General features: G+C 39.4%; 1 protein-coding gene across 9 annotated transcripts in view; it reads right to left on the bottom strand.

Moving 5' to 3' along the window:
* Positions 1 to 24,541, bottom strand: part of dst (dystonin) — a 148,462-nt gene that overhangs the window by 79,554 nt on the left and 44,367 nt on the right. For 5 of the 9 annotated variants that reach the window (XM_053620536.1, XM_053620540.1, XM_053620545.1 and 2 more), the window contains 9 exons: positions 24,339 to 24,428; positions 18,949 to 19,026; positions 15,982 to 16,074; positions 4,398 to 4,564; positions 1,856 to 1,968; positions 1,459 to 1,565; positions 887 to 1,006; positions 253 to 348; positions 1 to 128 (listed from right to left, as the gene is read on the bottom strand). In XM_053620536.1, the coding sequence (XP_053476511.1) occupies positions 1 to 128; positions 253 to 348; positions 887 to 1,006; positions 1,459 to 1,565; positions 1,856 to 1,968; positions 4,398 to 4,564; positions 15,982 to 16,074; positions 18,949 to 19,026; positions 24,339 to 24,428 (992 nt within the window). Of the gene's footprint in view, positions 129 to 252; positions 349 to 886; positions 1,007 to 1,458; positions 1,566 to 1,855; positions 1,969 to 4,397; positions 4,565 to 8,868; positions 12,625 to 15,981; positions 16,075 to 18,948; positions 19,027 to 22,712; positions 22,836 to 24,338; positions 24,429 to 24,541 lie in introns of those variants that run through there. The other 4 variants (XM_053620537.1, XM_053620541.1, XM_053620544.1 and 1 more) reach the window with 3 other exon arrangements.

Raw genomic sequence — 24,541 nt, 5'->3', positions numbered from 1 at the left:
CTGTCGACCTCAGGCCTTAGGCTCTTTTCTCTCTCAAGCATGGCCACGATCAGCTTGCCCCATTCCTTCTCCACATCGTTAGGGTGGTAACCCTCCGGCAAATGAATGCGACCAAACTCAATCCACACCTGTATCGTTAAGAGCACATCTTAGAGATCTTCCAGAGGGATCTTAATCCAATTCTATGACCAAATCCCATAACCAAATTGAGAAGAATTATAAGTATAATAGAATCTTTTGAAGCATACCAACCTCTAACATTTTATAAAGATGCTTGATTTTGGTCTTTTCGTTCTCCTTTGGTGGGATTTCACTCTCCTTGAAGTGCAGGTATTGCAAATAAAGTGCCTGTAAAGACCAAAGAAGAAAAAAAAATCATTAGCAGCTTGGTTTACAATTGCTTGTCTTTCTTCCTTTTTTTAAAATCTGCATTTTTATTAAAGAAATATATTTAAAAAAATCCTTATAGCTGATATTCACACACACAAGTGCAGCAGAGCTCCACACCTGTCCGAGCAGAGGCTGATCTGTACTGATATTTAGTCAGGCGTTAACACTCATTAACATCTGAGGGACGCTTCATATTCTCAGAGTACGCTGGCACTATGCCCCAGGCTTTCATAATGAGAGCCAGCCACACGGCAAATCTCACCAGCTCTCACACACAAGCGTAGGTAAAACATCTAATCTTTCTATTCGGAATAAGTCTAGCGTTCTAATAAATCTATTTTCGTCTTCTAAATCCACACGCCTCTTAACATAAGGTTGCCTTGCAGACATCCTGATAATGTTCCAGGCTGCAGAGATGCCTGCCTCCAAGGCTAATTTGTCTTCTCCAGCTACGCAGTCTCGCCGATTTGCTGCAGCAGGATATGTGGTGCCTTACCTTAAGTTCCACAGGGTTACTGGGAAAGTTTCTGTCGGACATGACGGACACATGATGTTTGATCCATTGGCTGAGGTAATTGATCATATTCTGGTATTCCACCCATTTGACATCGACATCCTGCAAGAAAAACAAGTAGTTCAGGATATTTTGACCTGTTTGACCTGAATGCAAACCCTACTTAAAAAAAAATTAAAAATCGACTTAATAAATATTATTATTACTATTATTATTATTTTAGGTTTCACTGTTGTAACAGCCATTCAAGCTCTTGTTTGACTGAGAGGTGTGCAACAATGCTCTGTAGCCAATCATTTGGCAAAATCTCCTGTGTAAAAAGAATGAACCATTGTCCCAAAGCTGCCAAGCCACTAGCTCTGTTTTGGGCCGTAATATAAAACATAAGTTAACCTGGGAAAACAACTACTAACTGAAATAACAATAAGGGCCGTGTCACCACACAGCCAGGTGCACTGATTATTTAGGAGTTGTTAAATGTTAGAAACGCCCATGCTTTTTCCATAATACACGTCACACGTTGTTGAACGTAAATCTTGCTGCTCTTTACTCACGTTTGCACCGATGCCCTCAACACCCTCCGGTACTTTAGGAAAGACATCATATAACGTTGATACGTAGGTAATGACTGACTTCTCATCCGGAGATGTGACATCCACATCTGTTCAACAGGAGAGAGAAGTTAGAGCTGCATCTAAAATGAGATCGCAGTTCGAACAACAGACAAAACAGCACTCGAACTCCCATGAACGAAACCCTAAATTGGTAGTTTCTTCATGATACAAGTGGATACATGTGGAAACTGAGAACTACTTGAAGTGTAATTTTACTTAATGACAATAAATGATACAGGGCAAGCTTAACAATCAGCTGATTTTAGAAGCTCCCATTCTAACAAGGATCACGCACTATAAAAAGATCATAATGGACACCTGTGTCTATGAGACTTACCCTCCGGATCCAGCAGCCGAGCCACACCCAGCTGCTCAGCCACAGAGAACGCATGCTCCAGGTTTGATCTGCTACACTGTATTGATACTTTGCTCATATCCACCAGGTCAGGCCTGACGAGAAACAAATTTGTCTTATTAGCTGATGCTGCTAGAACTAACTAAATTACTACAGTCATATTCATAACGTTATGTCACGAATTCCCCTCTCTCAGCACATGGTGAGCACTGTTTGCACTTGCTTGTTGTTCTCCATGTGCCTTTGTTTTGCTTCGAGTCCTGCCTCCACCCCAGTCCTGTCATTGGTAGGGTTGGTTGCCCTATTGTGTTCGTCTGTTCCGTGTTAATCCTTTTGTTAATACTTTGTCTATTTATATTTTGTTGTGTCTTTAATATTTTCACAAATTGCGGATTGTCTTTTCACTATGGGCATTAGAGCTGCAACAACTAATGGATAAAACCGATAATAATTGATTATGAAAATCGTTGTCAATGAATCTCATTATCGGTTAGTTGGTCTGCGCGCGGTACGGGAGAGATTTACTCATTACGTTACTTCTGTTCAGAAAACATGCTTCGGAGAGTAAATACTAAAGTTGTGTCCCAAATGAAGTACTGTACAATTACACTATGCACTCTGCACTACTGTCTAGTGTGTGGATTTTAGAAAGGGAATATCATCTCAAATATAACACTAGCAGGGTTTTTTTTACTAACCAGAAGTATAAGCCACGACGGTGCATGACGTCATACACGCTAGCATTAGCAGAACGACTTTCTCCAGTTTACTTTCTGTCAGCGTTACCTTTGTATCCCAAAATGACCTCAGTCCTCATCAGACGGAGGCGAAATCGTCATGTGACTGAGGAAGAAAGTCCTCTAAGGCAGGAGAGCATTTTAACCACCGCGGAAATCAAACTGATGCATGAGGACAAATTTATGTTTATATCCAAAATGCTCCACTGTGTGCAAGGGGCAGGGGAAACTGGTGCAAGCTGCTAAAAAGGTTTAGTTTAATTTAAGTTTATTGTCATTATATGCTGTATTTGTGCGCTTGCAGTGTAAATTCTGTCGTTTATTATAACGGTAGTGATCTGTTAGTAACGAGGCAGCGTTGCTCCTCACGCGCGGTGTAGATGCACTGATACAAAGTGGGAGAGCGAGTAAGATCTGTAATGTCTAATTAAAACACTATGATTAAAAGTAAACACAAGTAAAATAATGCAGTGAATGAGTTTTTATTATAAATTTAGGACTGTAGTTTAATTCGGTGCTTTTTGTGCATCCATAAACATAATGCGTGAATAATATTATATTTTATATATATATATATATATATATATATATATATATATATATATATATATATATATATATATACACACACACACACATACATATATATATATACACACATACATATATATGTAGAGGTCACTTCCGTGTGTGTGTGTGTGTGTGTGTGTGTGTGTATATATAAAATTAAACTACAGTCCTACATTAATAATATATATTCTGGTGTGTGTGTGTGTGTGTGTGTGTGTGTGTGTGTATAAAATTAAACTACAGTCCTACATTACTAATATATATTCTGGTGTGTGTATGTGTGTGTGTGTGTGTGTATATATATATATATATATATATATATATATATATATATATAAAATTAAACTACAGTCCTACATTAATAATATATATTCTGGTGTGTGTATGTTGGGTTCTTTTCTGTTTTGGAGAAACAGTTGTGTAAAGTTTTAGTCTGAAGTTTATATTTGTAACACTCAGTTTGTTTATTTTATTTTAAATAAACAAAAAAATGTTACTGAAAGCTTGCCCCGCCCAGATCCGATTCATTCGAAAAAATAATAGGCCAACTAATCGATTATGAAAATAATCGTTAATTGCAGCCCTAATGGACATGATGATGATTTGCCCAAATCAAGGTCATGCTGAGTTTACATATTTGCATCCTACATTTTTGGGTAGTTACAGAGTTAGAGGTAGTTACAAAGGCAGCTTGTTTTTTTTTTTTTTAAATGTCTAATTATTATTTATAGGGATACTCTGTATTATACTAATTAGACAGAATTATACTAACTTTAATATCTGTGAACATCTGAAAACTGTCTTTAAATGCGTTTTGATAAATCCCTAAAACACCAGAATTAGGCCCCTTTGCAGGCTGAGAACTCACAGGAGATACCACACACACACACACACACACACACACACTTCAAATCATGTGACTATCTACAGTACACAAGTAGCACATGATGGGAGAAAGTTATATTTAGTCAGGGAAATGTGTGCCTAGGCCATAGTATACTGAATACTGAATCAGTGTCCTTGGTAAAAACCTTTATGTTTGTCCTGATAATGCTCAATAAGTCAAAGTGATTTTTAGTGATTTTAGGCCACCATACATGCTGCATAATGCTTTTGTTATTTCAAAGCATTAAAACAAAATAAGCTATCTGGGGCATGTTTAATATTCAAACAAGACAAAAGACACTTCAACAGCGTGCATTTTTTTTTTTTTTTACCTGTACTTGTGAATGATCGCATTGAACAACCTTCCGTCTTTCCAAGAAGTAGTGAAGTTGTCACAGCGGACCCCTACGTAGCCCTCGGTCATCTGCTGGGACCAAAGCAGAAGCCTCTCCTTTGCCGTCATGTCCTCGGACTCCCCAGTAACGTGGATTTCCGAAATCTGTGGAAAAGAACCCCAAATGAACTGCGATTCCACCTTCGAGACGTTGGTCATTTCCATAGCTCGGGTACAGATAAAATAAATGACTACGTGGATTTCTTTGGGCAAAGGGAAGTTTAAGCTCACAGCGATGCTACAGAGCAGATTATGTTTGCACCCTTGATAAAAACTTTCCGGTATTAGCAGTGTTTTTCCTCTCAATTGGTCCAGCACCACTTAAAAGTCAACCTAGTAACTTAAAAGTTCAACTCGGTACAAAATGAGGTTGCTATCGGATGCAAATTTCTTTTTTGTGTTTCACATCCCTTCCAATTCAAGGGAGCATTTATTCACAATGTTAAAATGTGATATAATAAATAAATAAATAAATAAATTAAAAAAAAAAACCCACATTATTTGAGCCTGGCTAGCGTCTTTATTCTTGTTGATGTGCCCACCCTTATTTCGACTTGCCAAGCTTGGATCATATCCCAGGTATGAGCCATGTATTCATTCTGTCCAAAGCTGCCAAGACACGTAAACCTCAATGCTTAATTTATTTTATTTTTTTTGTGACCAAAGTCTCTGCACATCCCAGCTTATGCTTGGCTCTCTCTGATGGACGCGTGCTCGCAGGAGATAAAACAGCAATTGAATGTCACTTATTCCCAAGTCACTTCCATTTCTATGCTAACAACCAGCTAAACAGCAAAACAGCATATAAAATGCACCCTGCTATGTTCATTGTTTCGATCTGCCTCGGCAAAAATTGCCAAGACATCAATTGAAGCAGAAGTCGTCACCACACACAAATGACTTGTTCTTCACAGTGGAGTAAATGAAAAGGGAGAACAAAAGTGCAACTAATGTATTTTCTGCTTCTCACAGACACCTTTTAAAAAGCACAGGCACGGAATGTTCAATTTCAGAGCAAGCAGAATGCATGGAAAACCCCTTAAAATAAACATCGCTCATTTAGCTTATGTTTCTGTTGCGAACTTGTACAGAAATACAACAGTAGAGAAATGACAATAAATCAGAATGATCCCATTTGACCTTGTCTGGATACATCAATCTCTTGGTTCACAGCAAAGCTCAAGTTGAACTATCAGTACACCCTGTGTGCTTCATGGCATTACATAAACCCATTATAAATCACAGATTTTCTCACTTTGCAATATGTCAATGTTATACTTGCTGATATGCTAGAGCTGTCAAATTTCACTCTTTTCACATGGGGCATCCACCTCAACCGGATAACTCTCGGTTCAGAGATTCTCTCCCAGATCGCTGAGCTCATCACCCTATCATAGACAGTAAGCCCTGCAACCCTGTGTAGGAACCTTATTCTTTCTCTCACGACAACACATTCTCCGAGAAAAAAAAAAAAAAAAAAAAAAAAAAAAAAGGTTGTTGCACCATTTCTTGGTGCTGGTGTGGTACCCTCAAAGAAACATCTTTTATATTGATCATATCCATGTTTAACCTACAAAGGTACATATCCACCTTTTTCCCTAGGGGGCGCTGCCATAAAAACGATTATGGGTATAATTTCCGGAGGAAGTAGTAGCACAGCATTGACTGGCTTGCTCTAATGGCAGTAGGTGTTGTTTATGTCGTGATGTGTGTGTGTTAAAAACTAATACCGTTTATTTCTTCAGGCGGAAATATCATTACGGAATGTCATTATGACGCTCAGGAACACGCTTGTGCTGTTCGCGGCTGCACTTACAACCAATTTACACCTTTCATTTGTGGTTTAAAGAAAAGTGCAATTGTACAGTCATGCCTGTCTTGGTTTGCATGACTGGATTCTCTACAAAGAAACAACAGTCTTTCTTACTTGTTATTAACTTACTTTCCTAGGACTGTAGCTATAAAACAGTAGAAGAGCTCAGATAATGCTACTACCGATAGCTCAATACTAGTACTAGTAATAATAATAATTATATTAATAATAATCTTCATTATCATCTTTTTTTTTTTTATCCTTAATTTACTGACCTTGCACAATATTGCAGATGCGTGACTACATGAGCAGCTCGATGTCGGTATGACGCCTGACGTTAACACTAAAATCCAAGCTTTATAGTGTGACACATTCAGGCTTTGACTTGGCTCTATGCCAGCTTTTAAGTACACAAAATCATTTCCCCAAAATCATCCTTCAGTAACACACGACCGATTTTATTACTGTGAAGGTACTGGTAAGCATTAGTGAGGTCAGGTACTGATGTGGATAAGGAGGCCTGGGGTGCAGTTGGCATTCAAATTCACCCCAAAGGTGTTCAGTGAGGTTGAGGTCAGGGCTCTGTGCAGACCTCAAGAGTTCTTCCACTCCAATCTTAAAAAAACGTGTCTTCATGGACCGCACAGGGACATTGTCATGCTGGTACAAGTTTGAGTTAGGCTCCTCAGTTCCGGTCAAGATAAACTGTAATGCTACAGCATGCAAAGACATTTGTGTGCTTCCAACAGTTCGGGGAAGTGCCAGAGACCAAGAGAACATCTGCGAATAACAGGGATGTTACACCCCCCCCCCCCCCCCCCAAAAAAAAATTATATATATATATATTTGATGGAGTCTTACCATCCCTTTGAATGGTTTCAATGCCAAGAAGATGGACACAGTTCTCTCTGCACTCTCACAAAGACTGGACCACGTAAAGTAACGACCAGGATAACCCATACTCATGCGGTTCCTTAACAAATGCCAAGGCTTTCTCCAAATCCACAAAACACATGTAGACTGGATTAGCATACTCCCATGACCCCTCACAAAGCTGTGCAATATAAAGAGCTGGTCCACCATTCCAGAGCCTGCAGTGGAACCCACATTTTTAGGTTCAAATATCTATTAAATCAAACAACCCCAACCATGTCCAGTCCCTTCAATATCTCCTGGCCAAATCTGATGCACCTCTGCAGATTTCTGTCTCCTGAAGGGAAGGCATTTCCACTGGGTTACGTTCCTCAAAGTGCTTCTTCCATGACTCAGCACTATCCCTACTAGACATCTCCAACTCCACTTGGAGTTGTCTCTCAATACAACTTCTGCCAGACGCTCCCAAGCAATTCAGAAGGCTTTCCTAATTGTACCACGTAAAACTAGCCCCGTGTGACAAATCCAATTCACCACCTGATCAGTGGACACCTCTGCCCCTCTCTTACTCGACTGTCCAAAACATATGGGCTCAAGTCTGATAAAACAATCAAAAAATTGATCCGTGACCTTTGGCACAAGGTGCTCAGGTAAGAAGTACACTTCTTCACCCATTCTGAATCCCACTGAGAACTTACTAAACAACTCATTTATGTCACTGGATATCAGTGACGAACTATGGGATGCTCTCTCAACATCAGCAAGAATAATTCTACCTGCAGAAACTGTGAACCTAATCATGGCACTTACATCAGTAAATAAGTTCTTTATCTTGGAAGATTGTTAAATAGAAGTCATTACAACACCTCTTTTCATCAGAGCTTAATAAACATGTTTACAGATTCGGCGAGTGTGTATAACAACTACTTTCACAAGCTACTATTTTTATAGATGTGTATAATCGCACAACACCGTGAAGAACGTTTGCTCATTTTGGTAAATTGCGAACGTCTCATCAAATATTGCAGGAAATTTGTAAATGATACACAAACGTGCTGCAATTTCCATTAGTGTATAATCTTTTTTTTTTCATTTTTTTTTTTTTAGATGGCCAATAATTAGTGTTTTGCATAATAGCGTCACACAGACTGTAGTTCATTTGGCTACTCTGTTGTCCCTAGATTCGATACAGGACAATAACTGTGTGGATATATAATTCTTTACATGTTTTACATACTACATGAGCAGTGCCACATGGGCATGACTGATGAGCAAATCTGTGTTTATGTCCATCGCTAATTCTGTTCCCCATTGTATGATATTATAATTATTACAAGTTAAATATGATTTGATATCTTCTTACATGACCAAGCACTGCTTCTGCACTCTGTAAAGCATTCCTATTTGACTCTACATGGACAACAGACCATACTTAAGAAAAATCTTGGGATCCATGTTACATATATTATTATATGGATGCATGATCTGAAGGGGTTATACAGAGTAGAACATGAAACACAAAAAGCCTCAAGTGCTGCAATTATAAAAGGTGCATTCTTTGGAAAGCAGTATAATCCCAAGGAGTTGATATTATATTTTAAATTCTGGCTAATTGATAAGAAAGTACAGACAAGAGATATTTAGGGACCTTTCAAATAATTTCTTGTCAAAATCTTTCTCGTTTTCTTATAGTATAATTTCATCACACACAGCCGATTTTTACCTCACGTTCATTACGAGATGCAGACTTTTTCTGGATAGTGTCCAGAGAATTGTGGGAAACAGATCCTCCGGAAGATGTGAAGGCCCTCCTCCTCTTCCTGTGCACTTGGATGTCACATATAATCCTTGACAGTCCTCTTATGTCTTTCCACTCATGATCCACACTGCTCCTACGGGAGCCATGTCCCCGCAATGTACGGAGCAAATGCTCCACAGCTCCAAAACTCGCTGCCCTCCTTAGTTGCCTCTGAAGTAGCTTCTTTTCTAGGAGCCCATCCTTAGGAGAAATACATTTAGAGCTCTTGGTAAACTTGTGGAGGTTTTCTTCCACAGCGGGCCAGCTTCTGTCTCTCTCAGACTGTCGTATACATGGTCTTCTGCCAGTTTTGACCACTGGAACTTCTCCGACATAAACACCCTGGTCTGTCGGATCACAACACTTTTCCTTCTTCTCAGTTTCATTTTGGCTGCTCACGGCGACTTCGGGTTGAAATTCAACCGACTTTCTGCTCTTTCTTCTCTGGAAATACCGCCGTCCTCGGAGCTCCTTGAATGTGGGGTTGAGCGGTGCTTTAGAGGGATCAACATAACATTCATCTTTATGGCCCCTCACACATCCACAAACGTTTCCCATACCCGGCTTTCTTCAAACACGACGACCAGAAAATCTGACAAGCTTAAGGGTTCCCCTTATCCTGGCAAAATGCTGCCATTTTCCTCTCTTCTATTTGTAATTCAAACAGCCTTCTAAGCAGCCACCCTGACCAATGTTCTCTGGTAAGTTTCTTTCCATGTCCCAGGAGCACTCGGTTGACACGTTGCAGAGCTCACGTTCCTTCTCCCAATCCGCTGAGCTCTCTCGGCTCAGTGCCGACACACTGGAGTTCGTGGTGACCTTTGAAACTGCTCCCTTTGCCCTGCTAGTCCAAAACAAATACCATAAAGGCAACGTGGCCTGGAGAAAAAAAAAAAAAAAAAAAAAAACACCACTGTTCACGAGCCAATAATTCCCACTCAGTCGCCTGCTGAGATCATTCCACTTCCTGCTAAGTGCGCACAAGGGCAGTAAGAGTATGTTTCCCAAATGGACAAAGCCTGGGAGAGAGAGAGAGAGAGGGGACAGGACAGAATGTAAAGGGAGAAGACTAGTTCACACCGTGTATGCTGGTGGATTCTGATTGCAGTAAGCCACCTGTGAAAACGCTGCTCAGCAAATTGAGCTGCTCAGATCACATGAACCGGCAAGAGAGAATCATGGCCTATCGTGCGGGCTTTAAAAATAACAGGGCAGCGTGGCTGGCTCAACAAAATACTCTGAGGCTGAGGTGACCCCCGATGACAAAGCTCTTTTGCTTTGTTTTGTTTTCTGTGATACATACTGGTACAAAGCCTAGGACAGATTGTACAGGAGTTTAAACAAACAGGCCCTACCAATGGCGCTGGCTGATTTAATACCATACTAGTGTTGTGTTTAAATTTTTTGTTAGGTGACTTCCTGGGAGTTTCAGTTGTTCAAAAACATCGGGCAACACTAAAGCTCGTCAATGGCTAATCATCTGAATAGTGAAAATAATACCATGAGATAACTGAGCTAAAAATAAACAGTCACATGGCCATCCCCCCCAGTCAAAGACTATACTGTATTTAATTGTGGATCAATAACAACTTTAGTCTTTGACCCAAGAATGTTAAAATATAATAATCAGCGTGATTAATTTAAAAAATAACAAAAATGATAAAAAGTTATCACAATATCCCCAATATGTATCCTGTGATGATATATTGAAAAATTAGTAATCCCGAAATTAATATCATACTCTCATATCACCCAGTCTTACTCCAATATAATATTTATTACACAGGTAGCAACTAAAGATAATAATTAGACCGGAACATGTCCAATCATCAGTAAAATGCCAGCTCATGGAAATCAGGAATATTAATCCTCCACACATCTCCTATAAAAAATGTGCATCACACAGTGTCCATATTAACACTATAAGTGATTTTACAGTTTCTTAAGAATTTTAGTGCACTATTACCTTTAAAGTGCAATAAAGAGTTAAAATACTAAAACAATAAATAAACAAACCATAACCTTGAATTCATTTATACTATTGAAATATTTTAGCCTGATTCTTATGCTGTATTTAGAGCGGCAACAACTAATTGATAAAACTGATAATAATCTCATTTTACATTATTTCGTCTTCGTGTGGCACGGGGAACATTTACTCACTGCGTTACTTCTGATCGGAAAACACGCATTGGAGAGAACAGATCAAAGTTGCGTCCCAAATGACGAACTATACACTTACACTATGCACTCTACAGTCTAGTGTATGAATTTTAGAAGGGTAATATCATCTCAAATGAAACACTAGCTTTCTTTTTTACTAACCGGAAGTATAAGCTGCTTCCTAGTCGATGACGCATGACGTCAAACACATGTAATGCTACACCACTAGCTTTAGCAGAATACCCAGAGTCAACGACAATGAGGTTTCTTCAGTTTACTGTTTATGTCAGCATTACCTTTTATGCCCATCATGACCTCAGTCACCATTAGACGGAGGAGTAATCATCAAGTGACCGCGGAAAAAAGTGTGTGACCTCAAAGTCCTCTAAGGCAGGAAAGCATTTTATATTAAATGCCACCAAGAACATTGTAACTTGCAAACTTTACAAAGTGGAGCTTGTGTAGCATGGAAGCACGAGCATAAACGTATATATAAACTTTATATCCAAAATGCTCCACTGTGTGCAAGGGGTTGGGGAAATTGATGCGAGTTGCTTAAGAGGTTCAGTTTAAATCAAGTTTATTGTCGTTATATGTTATACGCACTGTGCAAAAGTCTTAAGCACCTGATTTTGTTCAAGTACAAACTATGTTATACACTTCTACATTATCGAGTCAGTACAAAAACATTTTAGATTTCAAAGCATTAGTTTTCCAGGACAAAATTAAACGTTAAAGAAAAATGTTTGTCAGTAAAGAAAGCAGCGTATTATGTAAGAGACCACTTTTCAGACAAAAAAATAAATAAATAAACACAATGAAAGCTGCTGGATTTTGATGCAAAAATAAGATGCAAGTGCGACAGTCAAAGTCTCCAGAAGAACCGTGGATGCAGTGTGCGGCTTATGGCCTGAGCACTGACAGGCTGACCCCCCATCCCTTCAACCTCTGCAGCAATGCTGGAGCACTCATACGTCCCAAAGACAATCTCTGGATATGATGCTGAGCACGTGCACTCAACTTCTTTGGTCGACCATGGCGAGACCTGTTCTCAGTGGAACCTGTCCTGTTTGGTCTTGGCCACCGTGCTGCAGCTCAGTGTCAGGGTCTTGGCAATCTTCTTATAGCCTAGGCCATCTTTATGTAGAGCAACAATTCTTTTTTTCAGATCCTCAGAGAGTTCTTTGCCATGAAGTGCCATGTTGAACTTCCAGTGACCAGTATGAGGGAGAGTGAGAGCGATGACACCAAATTTAACACACCTGCTCCTCATTAACACCTGAGACCTTGTAACACTAACAAGTCACATGACACTGGGAGGGAAAATGGCTAATTGGGCCCAATTTGGACATTTTCACTTAGGGGTGTACTCACTTTTGTTGCCAGTGGTTTAGACATTAATGGCTGTGTGTTGAGTTATTTTGAGGGGACAGCAAATTTACACTGTTACACAAGCTGTACACTCACTACTTTACATTGTAGCAAAGTGTAATTCCTTCAGTGTTGTCACATGAAAAGATATAATCAAATATTTACAAAAATGTGAGGGGTGTACTCACTTTTGTGAGATACTGTGTGTGTGTGTGTGTATATATATATATATATATATATATATATATATATATATATATATATAGCTAATAACTACATGTGGGATGTCAACGGGATGTCGATTGAATATCATTCTGAAATAACTTTCAGATTCATTTCAGCAAAGCAGAGGATCCTTTTGTAAGATTTGAAAACTTCTTTTGTAATATTGCTGCATGAGGAAACATGAAATACCTGCATATACCATGATTAATGCTCCATTTATACACCCATTATTCATTAAGATCAGAAGATTGTTCAGGGTAACAAAAGGGAACGTTGCATACACACACACACACACACACGGGAATGTTGCATATACACACACACAAAAAAAAAAAGCAGGAAAAAAGACAAGAACTGGGAAAGAACTGGGACGTGGAGAAGAGTGACAAACAAAATACCTAAAATGGTCAATACTAAATACCATGAACTCACAATTCAAAGGCAAGAATATAGATACAATTTGAGTTCAAAAATATATCAAGCAGCAGCTGGACATCACCTGAAGAGGTGGAATGTGCAGAGAACTGTCCAAAAATGCTGCCACATCTACAGAATCAAGAAGCAACAGGTCCACAGCCACCAGCGGCTCATGCCCAACGGCATGCGTGAGACTGACGGGGCAGGTGTTTGGCACACGTTACCCCACGCTACCTGCCAATGTGCTTTATGAGCTCAAATGTTATTAACAACCTTAGTTGCCACACCTATCTACTGGGCATTTTTTATTCATCGCTGCACATCTTCGGACCTGCCTCGAAAGCCTACAAACATTACCGTTTCATCTACAGCCCAGCAGCTAGATCCTCAGTGTTGTTTGTGTGCAGGAGATGATGAAGTGCATCGTGTGCACAGCTGAATACACTTTAAGCGAGTATATAACTGAACGAGTAAACAGAAATTCTGAAAAGTGGTGTCTGGCTTGGTCTGGACATGACTGCCAACATTCTTCAATGGAACATGAAGTCAGAGCCAGGAATATTAATAAACCTGTTCAGAGAAAGACAAGGAGAAAGAGCTAGACAGGAACTGAGAGAGACATATGCAAAGGTTTTTGGGACCAGGAGTATACACAAGATATTGTACCCAAAAAAAAAAAAAACACCTGCCCAAACAGTCTAGAAGCTCAATAACCACACTTGGGTCTGTTAGCAACTCGATAAAGGCCGTGTGTGTGTGTGTGTGTGTGTGTGTGTGTGTGTGTGTGGCACTACAAGCAGGGGCAATCTCAGTGTTTTCATGCTTGGCCCGAGTCTGAAAGCAGGATCAGTTCTGAACTTGTTTGAAGGAGGGAGTCATCATCGCAGGTTTGTTTTCACACACACACACACACACACACACACACACCAATTTCTTATGAACTGTGAATCAACAGCGAAATCCAATACAGCAACACTGTGTGCAAAATGAAACATTTGAAACGGAATATTTGAAATTTATTTCATTTGCGTCTTGAACGTGTTCTTCAGTTGGTCTCGCTGGAAGGTATCGGTTTTATCTGCACACCGCCACATCCCTTACCTTGCCAACGTAATACCCGAGATAAATAAATAAGGTAAAGTGAACATCCAATCACGCTGTTTGATGCCCAACCCTGGTGCCCAGCTGGATTTCGCACCGTTTCTCACACTTTAAAATCACAAGACAATGTACCATCTTAACCCCGAGCTTAACGCCCGACAAATTTTTCACGTAAGGAATCGAGCAAAATGTTACCAATGTGTTGCCTAACTTGTACGTGTTTGACTGAATCCGTCATCAGCTTGGAGAAAGACTCCATGTGCTATTAATATTTTCTTTCTCAGGCAACGTGACAAAAATCTACAGATATCTCAAAGGCACATAATTATCAAATACTTGAACCCATGAAAAGAAAAGCGTTTGGTTATTGCTCGCGGCGAGCGCTGTCCCGAGTATGATCTGAATACGTCAATCAAACAGCGTAGCCAAACGCCAAGACGATATGAAATCTTTCATCATACGTGTTAGCACACCACAAGATTTGAGTGAAGCTTGACAAGGAATGATCCTGCAGGCAAGCGCATTAAGGTGATATATAGTAGAGTCTAGGCTGCTCTTATTACTCAACACCCTGTACTTACGAGTGGAAATCACAGACCCAGTAAGAGTATACGAGCATATATACACACTATTACATTTAACGTTTGTCGCCACATTGCTGCAAAGCCGCACGCTGTCAGAAAAAAGTGCTACACATTTTACAGTGTTAATGCATCCCTTAAAGTTAAATCAATAGCCCTTAAGGTCTTATTAAAAAAAAAAAAAGGTAGCCTCAATGATACCATTACAGTGACGTGCCTTATAGCTACATTTTGTAAATTTTTTCTTAAAAAGTGCATATGAGCCTACCTACTATACTGTAAGCCTAAGAGGGGGATTATGACAGTTTTGAGGCAGTGTTCAGCAACTGTAGGGTAGCGCCTCGCCGTTCTTTAATCGTTTTTCTACATTCTTGCGATTGTTTTCAATAAAGAAATGAAACACTTGTCTTCTACGATTCCTCCACGGTCGTAAAGGGTCACAACAACATCTCTGGGTAACATGAAGACATAACATAAATCTGTCCAGAATATTCCAGGTGCGCCTCTGGTTATGTATTTTGTTGTGATCCTTGTTTGTTTGGATGAGGTTGTTTTGACCTCTTGTGGTTGGAAAATGAACTGCATGATCAAGGGTGCATTCATTTTAGCGAGTGCTGTATAAACTCAAACTTTAAGTCCAAAATAACAAACAAACAAACGAACAAACGAACAAAACAAAAAAACACCACCAGCCTGGCTAGTAGTAATTCAATAATCAAATGCATGGTTTAAGTGCTCACAAACACTAAGGAAAAATCTCATTTTGAATATATATTTGAATGCTTTTTTTTTTTTTAACCTCCACTGTTATTTATGAATTTTTATCTTGTTCCGATCTGTTTTTAAAACAATGTCATTAGTTTATTTGTTATTATTTATCCTTTATTTCTTACTGCGGCATCTGTGAGAATGTGAAAACTTAGAATATCATTGTAGATTACGCACATAAAGCATGTGAAGTTCTTGAAATTCATTTTGCCAAAATCCTGTCATCACACCATAACGTCGCACATGTACAAAGAGCTGCATGCTGCATTCTTCAAATCCGAAGAATGTACTACAACATTATACCCATACAACAACAGACGCAGAGGCAGATCTCAGGATATGAAATGAACAACAGTGAAGAGCTGACAGCAAGCAGCTAGGTAAAGATCAGGAAAAGGTGAAGCACACTGACCTGAAAGTGCAGAATTATGGTCCATATTAGCCCCAGTGTCAGCTTTGGGTTGCCGTCTGTGATGTCGTCGTTTCTGATGTTCACCAGTTTCACCTGTGAAAAGCACATGTCAGTGTGGAAAGAGCTATTATTTCAACACCTTCTATCCAGCGAGCTCAATAAGGTTAACTTGATCAACTTCGCTCATTTCCCAGCGGTGCTTTTTCAGTTAACTAAAGCTACAAGAGTCCAATTTAGCTCATGTACTGTTAGTTATAAGAGGTGAGGTAATTTCCTTTATACCCCAGCACGGTTGAATTCTTGAATCTGATTGGTCAGAAGGTGTTTTTTTTTTTGTACAGCAACATGGCTGTTAATTGATATCCGTTCTTAACGTTAGCAATAGTCGGTCAGGGAAATTCCTTTTTTCAACTCTAGGACAACATAAGCCCTTGAAATATAGATCTTGATTTTCCTTCTGATTCAAATATAAATCCTGAAGAATCTGAATTACTGTGCATTAACCTGCACTTTTTGGCTGCTGGAGTGATCTGAATAAAATGAATGTGCTAGGAAATATGTGGCCATTTGAATTTTACATGACATCAGACATTTAGTTGTTTGTTTGTGCTGTTTCATAGCATCATCATGGCATAGCGTCACTCTTAACTACACTGGACAGACGAGTACATGGAGAGACGAGGAGAAGTGATTCATCACGTGTCACACACTGACTTCATGTTTTTACTTTGTGCCCACACATTAACCATGTAACTGGTCACATGACTCTAGCCCATCTGTTGAACAGCTATGAACAGTTTTGTCCACTCCGTCTGCTCAGTCTATTCATTTAAAGCCTACCATAGACTGCTGTGTGAGAATGATCCAGCACCCAATAACATCTCCGTGATGGTCACATGTGGGTCTCAAACTGTGCATAGTAACAGATGGGCTACAATCAATACCTACAAATCTACATGGTATGTAGACCTGCAGACCTACCTACAGATCTATATGGTATGTAGACCTGATTAAAGGGCAAATAAGTGATCATACAGGATAAAATGGCTCTAAAAATAAATAAATAAATAACCTGTCAGCAAAGTGCAAGTAAGTGTTTAGGGTGATATCAGGGACACCTAGTGTCAGATGTGAGAGTGAAACATTAACTGCATAGCTAGTCTAACCCTCTCACACATATCAGCTTGTTTTGGATCATGTTTCAAGATGAGTAACGACAGTTAAGAAGGAACATTTATAGATTATACATAATTTCTTGACTCTTATTGTGTTAACTTTTGACACTGTTTCTTGAATAAATACAGAGACACAATACAAGGCTAATGAGTACAGAAAGCTGGGAAAGGTAGGTCGCTAAATGAGGTCTGTGAAGCAAAGCCAGGGGGTGTATGAATTTTAAATGGGGTTACAGTCCACCATTATCACATTATCGCAATACACCATTACATTACACATTATTGTATTTATTATTACATTACATCATTTGGCACATGCCCTTATCCAGCATGATTTACAATTATCTCATTTATACAACTGAGCAGCTGAGGGTTAAGGGCCTTGCTCAAGGGCCCAACACTGGCAGCTTGGCAGTGCTGGGATTTTGAACTCACAGCCTTCCGATTCAGAAGTCCAATGCCTTAACCACTCAGCTACCACTTGCCTATATTATTGAGTTCTTACAGTTATTACTCTGTTTGACTGGGGTTCCTTAACTAGGGCTTGGGGTCACATGACTTGCACATGGGGTCGTGAGAGAACCTCCTCTCCTCTTTTGTTTTATTCATTTATTTTACAGATTAGCATTAGAAATATCAAAGATTCTGTGTGCTAATAAGTTGAAATACTTGCCGCTATGACTCACATTGAGACAAGCTATGTTTAAATTAATAGTTCATGTGTAATAAAAATGGGCGAATCTCCCCGTTTATCTACCTCCACTAAACAAACAGTGTTGTGTCTCAAATCACATACTTGTGTACTATCCTAAACAGTTCTTGAGTACCAACACTGGCCGGTTTTCCTATTACAGTTGGCATGTGAATTTCATAAACCTCTCATGTTGGCTTCAAACCTACCGCAAGGTTTCTTCTGTGTACCAGTCTTCTGGATTTTCCGAAACCTGACGGACTGGGATGCTTCGACTCTGATGTACCAAATCTAGTAAACGTCGCTTTTAAAACTTCCAGGGTCCACGGCATTTATTTTTACATTCAAAGGGAGAACCCCTGATCTAGAGGGACTGTACGTGGTACGAGTAAATTGCAAGCAAGGTTCACTTCTAAGCCTAGACTGATACGTTATTGTCGGTTACTAGCCATAAGAGGGCACTAGCAGACAAGAAAGAAAACAGGACACTAGACTACAAAACTGCCATTCAGGAACAATGGCGTCTGTGGGAAGATCTGTTTACCCATTAGTAGGTTTCTTTGTTAGTGATGAGAATAGACGGACCAGCTGTGGAGAACCAAAACAATATAAAATGACCAACAATGACCGATAATGTGTTTGTGCTCCCCCTCCACCCCATCAAAAACTGTGGCAGACACATTGGACATTTCATGAATCCTATTGCTTAGAATTCCATGATTGGAAGTTAAATAAGGTGCCATAGTTACATAATAACATAATTTATAATAATTACAATAACAGCACTAGATTTTCCAGCACTTCTTTAAGTCAGGAACACAATACACTCAGAACTTAATTCTTTCATAATAAAAGAATGAACCTTGGCAATGCATGCACATTGCAAGATTTCCTATGTTCAAGCTTCATGCTATAAATTTAGTGCGCCTCCTTTTATTATTCCCGTCTGTGACAAACCCAATTTCCCATCAGCCTGAGGCTATTGTGAATAACCATCTGCATCGCAGCGAGGTCATGAGTTTCATAGTGACGAACTTATGTTCAGCAGTACTTGCATGATATGAGGATGAATCTGCTAAAGGAAGGCTTGTTCGGGCTTACCTGCCGTCTTTTTAAGTAGTCCAGTGCTATCTGTACGTTCTGCAGTCTGTGGAAGCGCATCCGGCCTTTTTCCCGAGGCTGGAAAGAAGAGAGAGAAGGGGAAAAGTGAGTGTACATCGCTCTGCAACACCTCAGTTATCAGCTGCACGTACTCACTGCATCCTCAGTAGCAACAGCAGTACAGTATATCCCTGGTTTCTAGCTTTCTGCAGGAAAGAGAAATACACTGACCCCTATTTCTTCAAGGGTCTTGTTGTCGGTCAGTCCTGGACATGTCTGTAATTATACAACCCCATGCAGGTGAAGCTGAAATTACTCTGCCAGTGATTTAATAAGCATTAGGGATGCATCAATACCATAATTTTTCTCAGACCGAGTACATGTTTTTCGATACTACTCAAAAAAAGTATACGACTTAGTATTAATCAAATCAGGGGCATCATGGGACGTTTTATTTAGCGGTGTGCTGCAATGAACTCCTCGTGCTGGGTTTTATGTTCAAGGTGTTATGGCGTCTTTGATCGAGAGCATCAGGGTGGTTGACTTGAGTGCACAGAACAGCATCGGTACAAGCGAGCGAAAAGGAAGTGTGCATGTAGTGTAGCATAGTGAAGTATCACCTGGTATTGGATACTTCCTACGAGTAAATGACAATGATATCAGACTGATACTCAATACCAAGATCAGTATCGATGCATCCCAAATAAGCACAAGTATACTCAAAACGTTGAACGTAGACCAGCTCAAAAACCGGCTTGGAACCTAAGACGTGTAGCTGCTTGTGAAGAATAATGGAGAGACTCCGGGATGACTGGAGTCTGAGTTATAGGACAAACAGACCGTGTGATGAAAGAGCAGACAGCCAGCAGCAGAACAACTGGAGCACATCGGAGCTGTAGCATGAGGCAGTGGGGCAAAAAATGACAACTTGTACAAGGAAGATGAGAAAGAAAGAAAGAGTGACGTGTATTAACAGGATGTATAACACACTTTACCATGCCAGTGTTCCTCCACTGCCGCCAATGTTCTAATAATTGTCACCTTCGAGGCAGATTAGAGCCCGACTGATATGGAAAATGTGTCACTAATTACGGCGTGCTCATGCACTAGTTTTGCGGAGCTAAAAACGTTGCACAGTATCATTTTAATGCAGTCCAATGGAGCAAATTCCAAGAGCATCCTCTATTCCGCTTTGCAAACCTGTTCACATCACTTTCTGTCTTTTATGCATGATTTCATATGTCCATTTGCAGTCACAAGTGAAAATTCATGTCTGAATGATGTAAGGTTCAAGAAGAAGTGGTTCAAAATCTGTATTAGTCAGATTTACTGATTTATTTATTTTTTTAACCAAAACTTCAATGGTGTGGCAGTGGAAAATGTTAAGCTTAGCATATAATGAGATGTGGTGATGACCATGACGAAGTAAATACAGAAATTAGAAGAGATGTAGGATCATTGCAGTATATATAAACTACAGCAACTAAATTTTGGAAAGAATTCTAACGCTACAGTCACACTAACAAGCAACCAATTGACCGGTGACCGTTCTTTTTATTTGTATTTTTTCTAAGCACACGACACTGAGCAGCAATTTCAGTGACATTTGGGATTGTGAATTTCTCAATTCTATGTAAATTAGGTATATGATGCGGTAAACTGACTAATCTAAATGACTCGTTTCAACTCTTTCTCGTATGGTACATGTGGTCTGATGTTTCTTCAGGTCCCCGCTCACAATTAGTTCCTACCTACAATAAGCTCCCACACAAAAAATTTAATTGAAGATGAACTTTTCATCTTTTTTACATATACGGATATTATATATATATATATATATATATATATATATATATATATATATATATATATATATATATATATATATATATAGTAGCAGAGATCGTCTCTGGTGAGTGTACATAGCTAGTACCTTGCTTTGCTAATCTGCCAATAAAGCTAGTATGAAGCCTAGCGCATAACAGGTAAATCCTACTTAAATACGTCTTAACCACAGTGGTGCGTATAAAATCATCTAGTGGACTATAGGCTATACATTTTGACTACTACCACTTCTAACTGAATCTAGAATTAGTCCTGGACATTGTTCGCCCATAAACTACAGTATCAGGCCCTACAGAGACATCAGTGACCCATCACTTGCTAGTATGCTAATAACGTAAAGCATCCATCTTTATGTGACTGCTAAAGAGTCTGAAAAGGTTTTTTATTTTTATTTTATTTGTTCCCAACACTATTCTAAAGCAAGTTACACGAATGTATTAATAAGATGGCCAGGCTTGGACTTGCATACAATATGTGTGCATGCTTAATATCATTAGTGACATTATTAATGCTTTTATCTGTGTGAACTCCACCGATACCCATAAGTCTGTAGAATCTTAAAACTGGCTGCTATTTTGTTGGGCCCTAGTTCAGGTGCAAATAATATATTGTGTTTAGGTTTTATCATATTTCCCTATGATTGAGTGGATGACTGAAGACAAATGGACACACAAACAGATGTGAGTTTGATGCTGTTGGATGCAACAAGCCACCCAAGAACTAAACGCTCTGGGCGTTTTCAGACCTGTAGATCTATGCTTTGTTCTGAAACGGGGACTTCGGTTGTTGTATTTTCTCCTTGGTTCGGTTTGATTTCACAAGGCAACATTTCAAAGCGTACCAAAATGTGTTCATGCAAGTCACATGTGAGTAAACTGTCTTCTCGTTGGTCAGAGTGCGTCTGTTTACGTTCTGGGGTTCTGCTCATAGCGTTCATCCATTGATGGATGGACAGACAGAACCTGTGCGAGCTTACTGTGGCTTTCTTTTTAGCTATAGTTATTAAAATTTATGTAATTCATATGTTCGACAAGAGCGATTAAAGGCCATCTCCTTGGGACACTTGCTAAACACCTTCTGCGTTTTTGAAAGTTGTTCAGAAATTTGTTCGTCAGACCAAATTTCAATGAGGCATTTTACCTCGTCTTTGGTCCAAGTTAAACCATAATTCATGTTGCGTGCTATTAGCAAAACAAACATGCTTTTTATGCAATGCAGTTCCCATCATGCATTGCTATACAGGTTGGTTCCTTGGGTCGGATTGCTTTCTCACCACAAGCAAACCGCTCCAGGATTCGTTTGCCATCAGGCCGACACACCTTGTACAGGTGGTCCCGTAACGATTGTTTTGGGTGCGTATATGTCTAAATGGGTGTGTATGTGTCTTTGGGTGCGTATATTGGTTTCGTATATGTCTAAATGAACCGAACCAAGGGAGAAAATGCACCAGGATCCGAAGCAAACGCTCCAAACGAGCCAGGTGTGAAAACGCCCTATGACTTAATTCCACAACGCATTAATGAAAACTGAAGATATATACACCATAATGATGCCTATAGTGTATTAAAAACTACAAAACGTTGGAAAGATGATGTATGGGACTCTTCAATAATGGCACCAAAATGATTAGTGATCAAAGCGTGAGGAATTGTAGTCAGGTCATTTAGTTCCCAAGCTTTACAAGACACATTCTGGAGCACTCCATGGCAACCCCATCAATGGCAGAGGCTCTATTCATACCAAACAGCACATAGGGCTTTAGAATCCCTGAAGTAAAAGTGCAAGTCTTAACTTCTAAACTCCTACAGTCCACCATCGAGAAGACGAGCTCACTGGTTTTGCCACTCTGATTAACGGTCACTGCACACTCTTCATTAGTTGTGTTACAGAGGGGGAGGAGGTCACGTGACCAAACCTACCCCCTTATCATCATCATCACCACCACCATCATCCTCCTCCTGCACACGGCCATGCTGCTCAACCGTGCATGCTTCAGCTGAACTCACCAACCGTAACGTCTTCAGAAAATTGCGCTCCCTTGGCTTAACCATGGGAGAGCAAGCAAGAACGAGAGAGAGAGACAGAAAAACAGACAGACAGACAGACAAGGCACACATGAGATCAAGGAGACCGGAGAACAAATTAACGGAGATGAACACAGGGAGAGACACATAAAACAGAGGAAGAAAGAAAAGAGAACAGAAACAACAGTAAACAAAAGAAAGGCAACAGTAACTTTCTCAGACAAGGCTATCTGCTGCCACTCCTAGCTCATTCGTAGCTGTATCATAGACGATGATTATGAAACGCACAGAACAGCATGGCCTTGCTGACCAGAAGTAAGCAAAACAACTACCTAGACTTGGCTAGGCAGTGTTGCACACTGCCACATTAGTGAGATTATAGTTGTATTTGGGGTTGTTTTTTTTTTGCTCCTTGCCTTACAGCCATTCTCTCTTTCCTTTTATTATAACAATATGATAAATAGTGAACATCCCATATATACACACACAGTAGTCTGAGACCACACAGAAAATCTGGGAATTTAAAAAAAAATTATTATTATTGCACAAGCAAGAGTGCAGTTATACTGAATATCGGCATGGCTGTGATTAGCGATGGTCAAAATCACCACCGGCTTGTGCATTTTTAACAGTTTGATTAAATCCATGACACTGTGGTAGCCTGGTTTAAAATATCAGGGTATCATAGTGTGAAAATCTTAAACAGGTACACCTCTACAGGCTACAAGAACTTTTTGGATTAAAAAGAATCAAGCCACAGAAGCTTTTATATGTCATAATTATATGTGGTTTAAGTTCTAGCCTATAAAAGGACTTTTTGAACTTTATTTTTAAATAATTAAATAATTATTTAATTTATTTTAAACAATATAAAATGGACCAACTGCAATGATGGACATATAATTAATAAACAGAGGTCAGAGGTCTCAGTCTGCCCTATTTAAAATTAAAAAAAAAAAAATTGTATCCCACTAAAATGGCTGTAATAACAAACTGTACAACTGGTTTGTGAAGTAAAAAGCAGCATCAACACATGCAAACGTTCTACATCTTGCAAAACAACAGCACAATCAGCCCACTTATATTTACAAAAGGTATAAAACAGTGCAAATACAATCTGCAGATAAGAGATACAGCTCAAAAACCATTCATTCATTCTCCAACTACTGTACAGTCTATGTGTTACAGTCTCGTTCTGTTTTAGATACTGCGCAGCATGTCAGATGCACCAAACACACTTTCATGCATCAATCACATTACTGAAAGTAAAAAAGGTTATAGCAAATCAGACATGCTGTGTGTTTTACAGGCTTTATTTTTTTATTTTTTTTCGTGACACACGATAAATGTGGACTGCTGCGACTAAAAATGGTACTGTGATGGCCCTTAGAACATTGTGAGGTTACCACAAGAAAGTGCTAATTAACGTGATTACAATATCTCATATACAAAAAGATGTACAGAAGATATACCTGACAGCAAATACGGATGAATGAGAGCTAGACAAACATCTCTACTCACCAATTTGTCACCAGACAGGACCTCCAACAATGAGATCAGGTTATGTCCATCTCGCAAATCCTCATATAGGTCGTTAACGTGCTTTCGTACCTGGACACACAAGAGTTATACCTTTTACACATCTGCTGGCATTGATATCAAGTCTGCTCTATATTAGTTGGGTTTTATTATATAAACATTGGGACTCATTTATCAGTCTTTTA

This window comes from Ictalurus furcatus, chromosome 3 (genome assembly GCF_023375685.1).
Source record: "Ictalurus furcatus strain D&B chromosome 3, Billie_1.0, whole genome shotgun sequence".
Classification (NCBI taxonomy): domain Eukaryota; kingdom Metazoa; phylum Chordata; class Actinopteri; order Siluriformes; family Ictaluridae; genus Ictalurus; species Ictalurus furcatus.
This window is presented reverse-complemented; position numbering and strand designations above follow the sequence as displayed.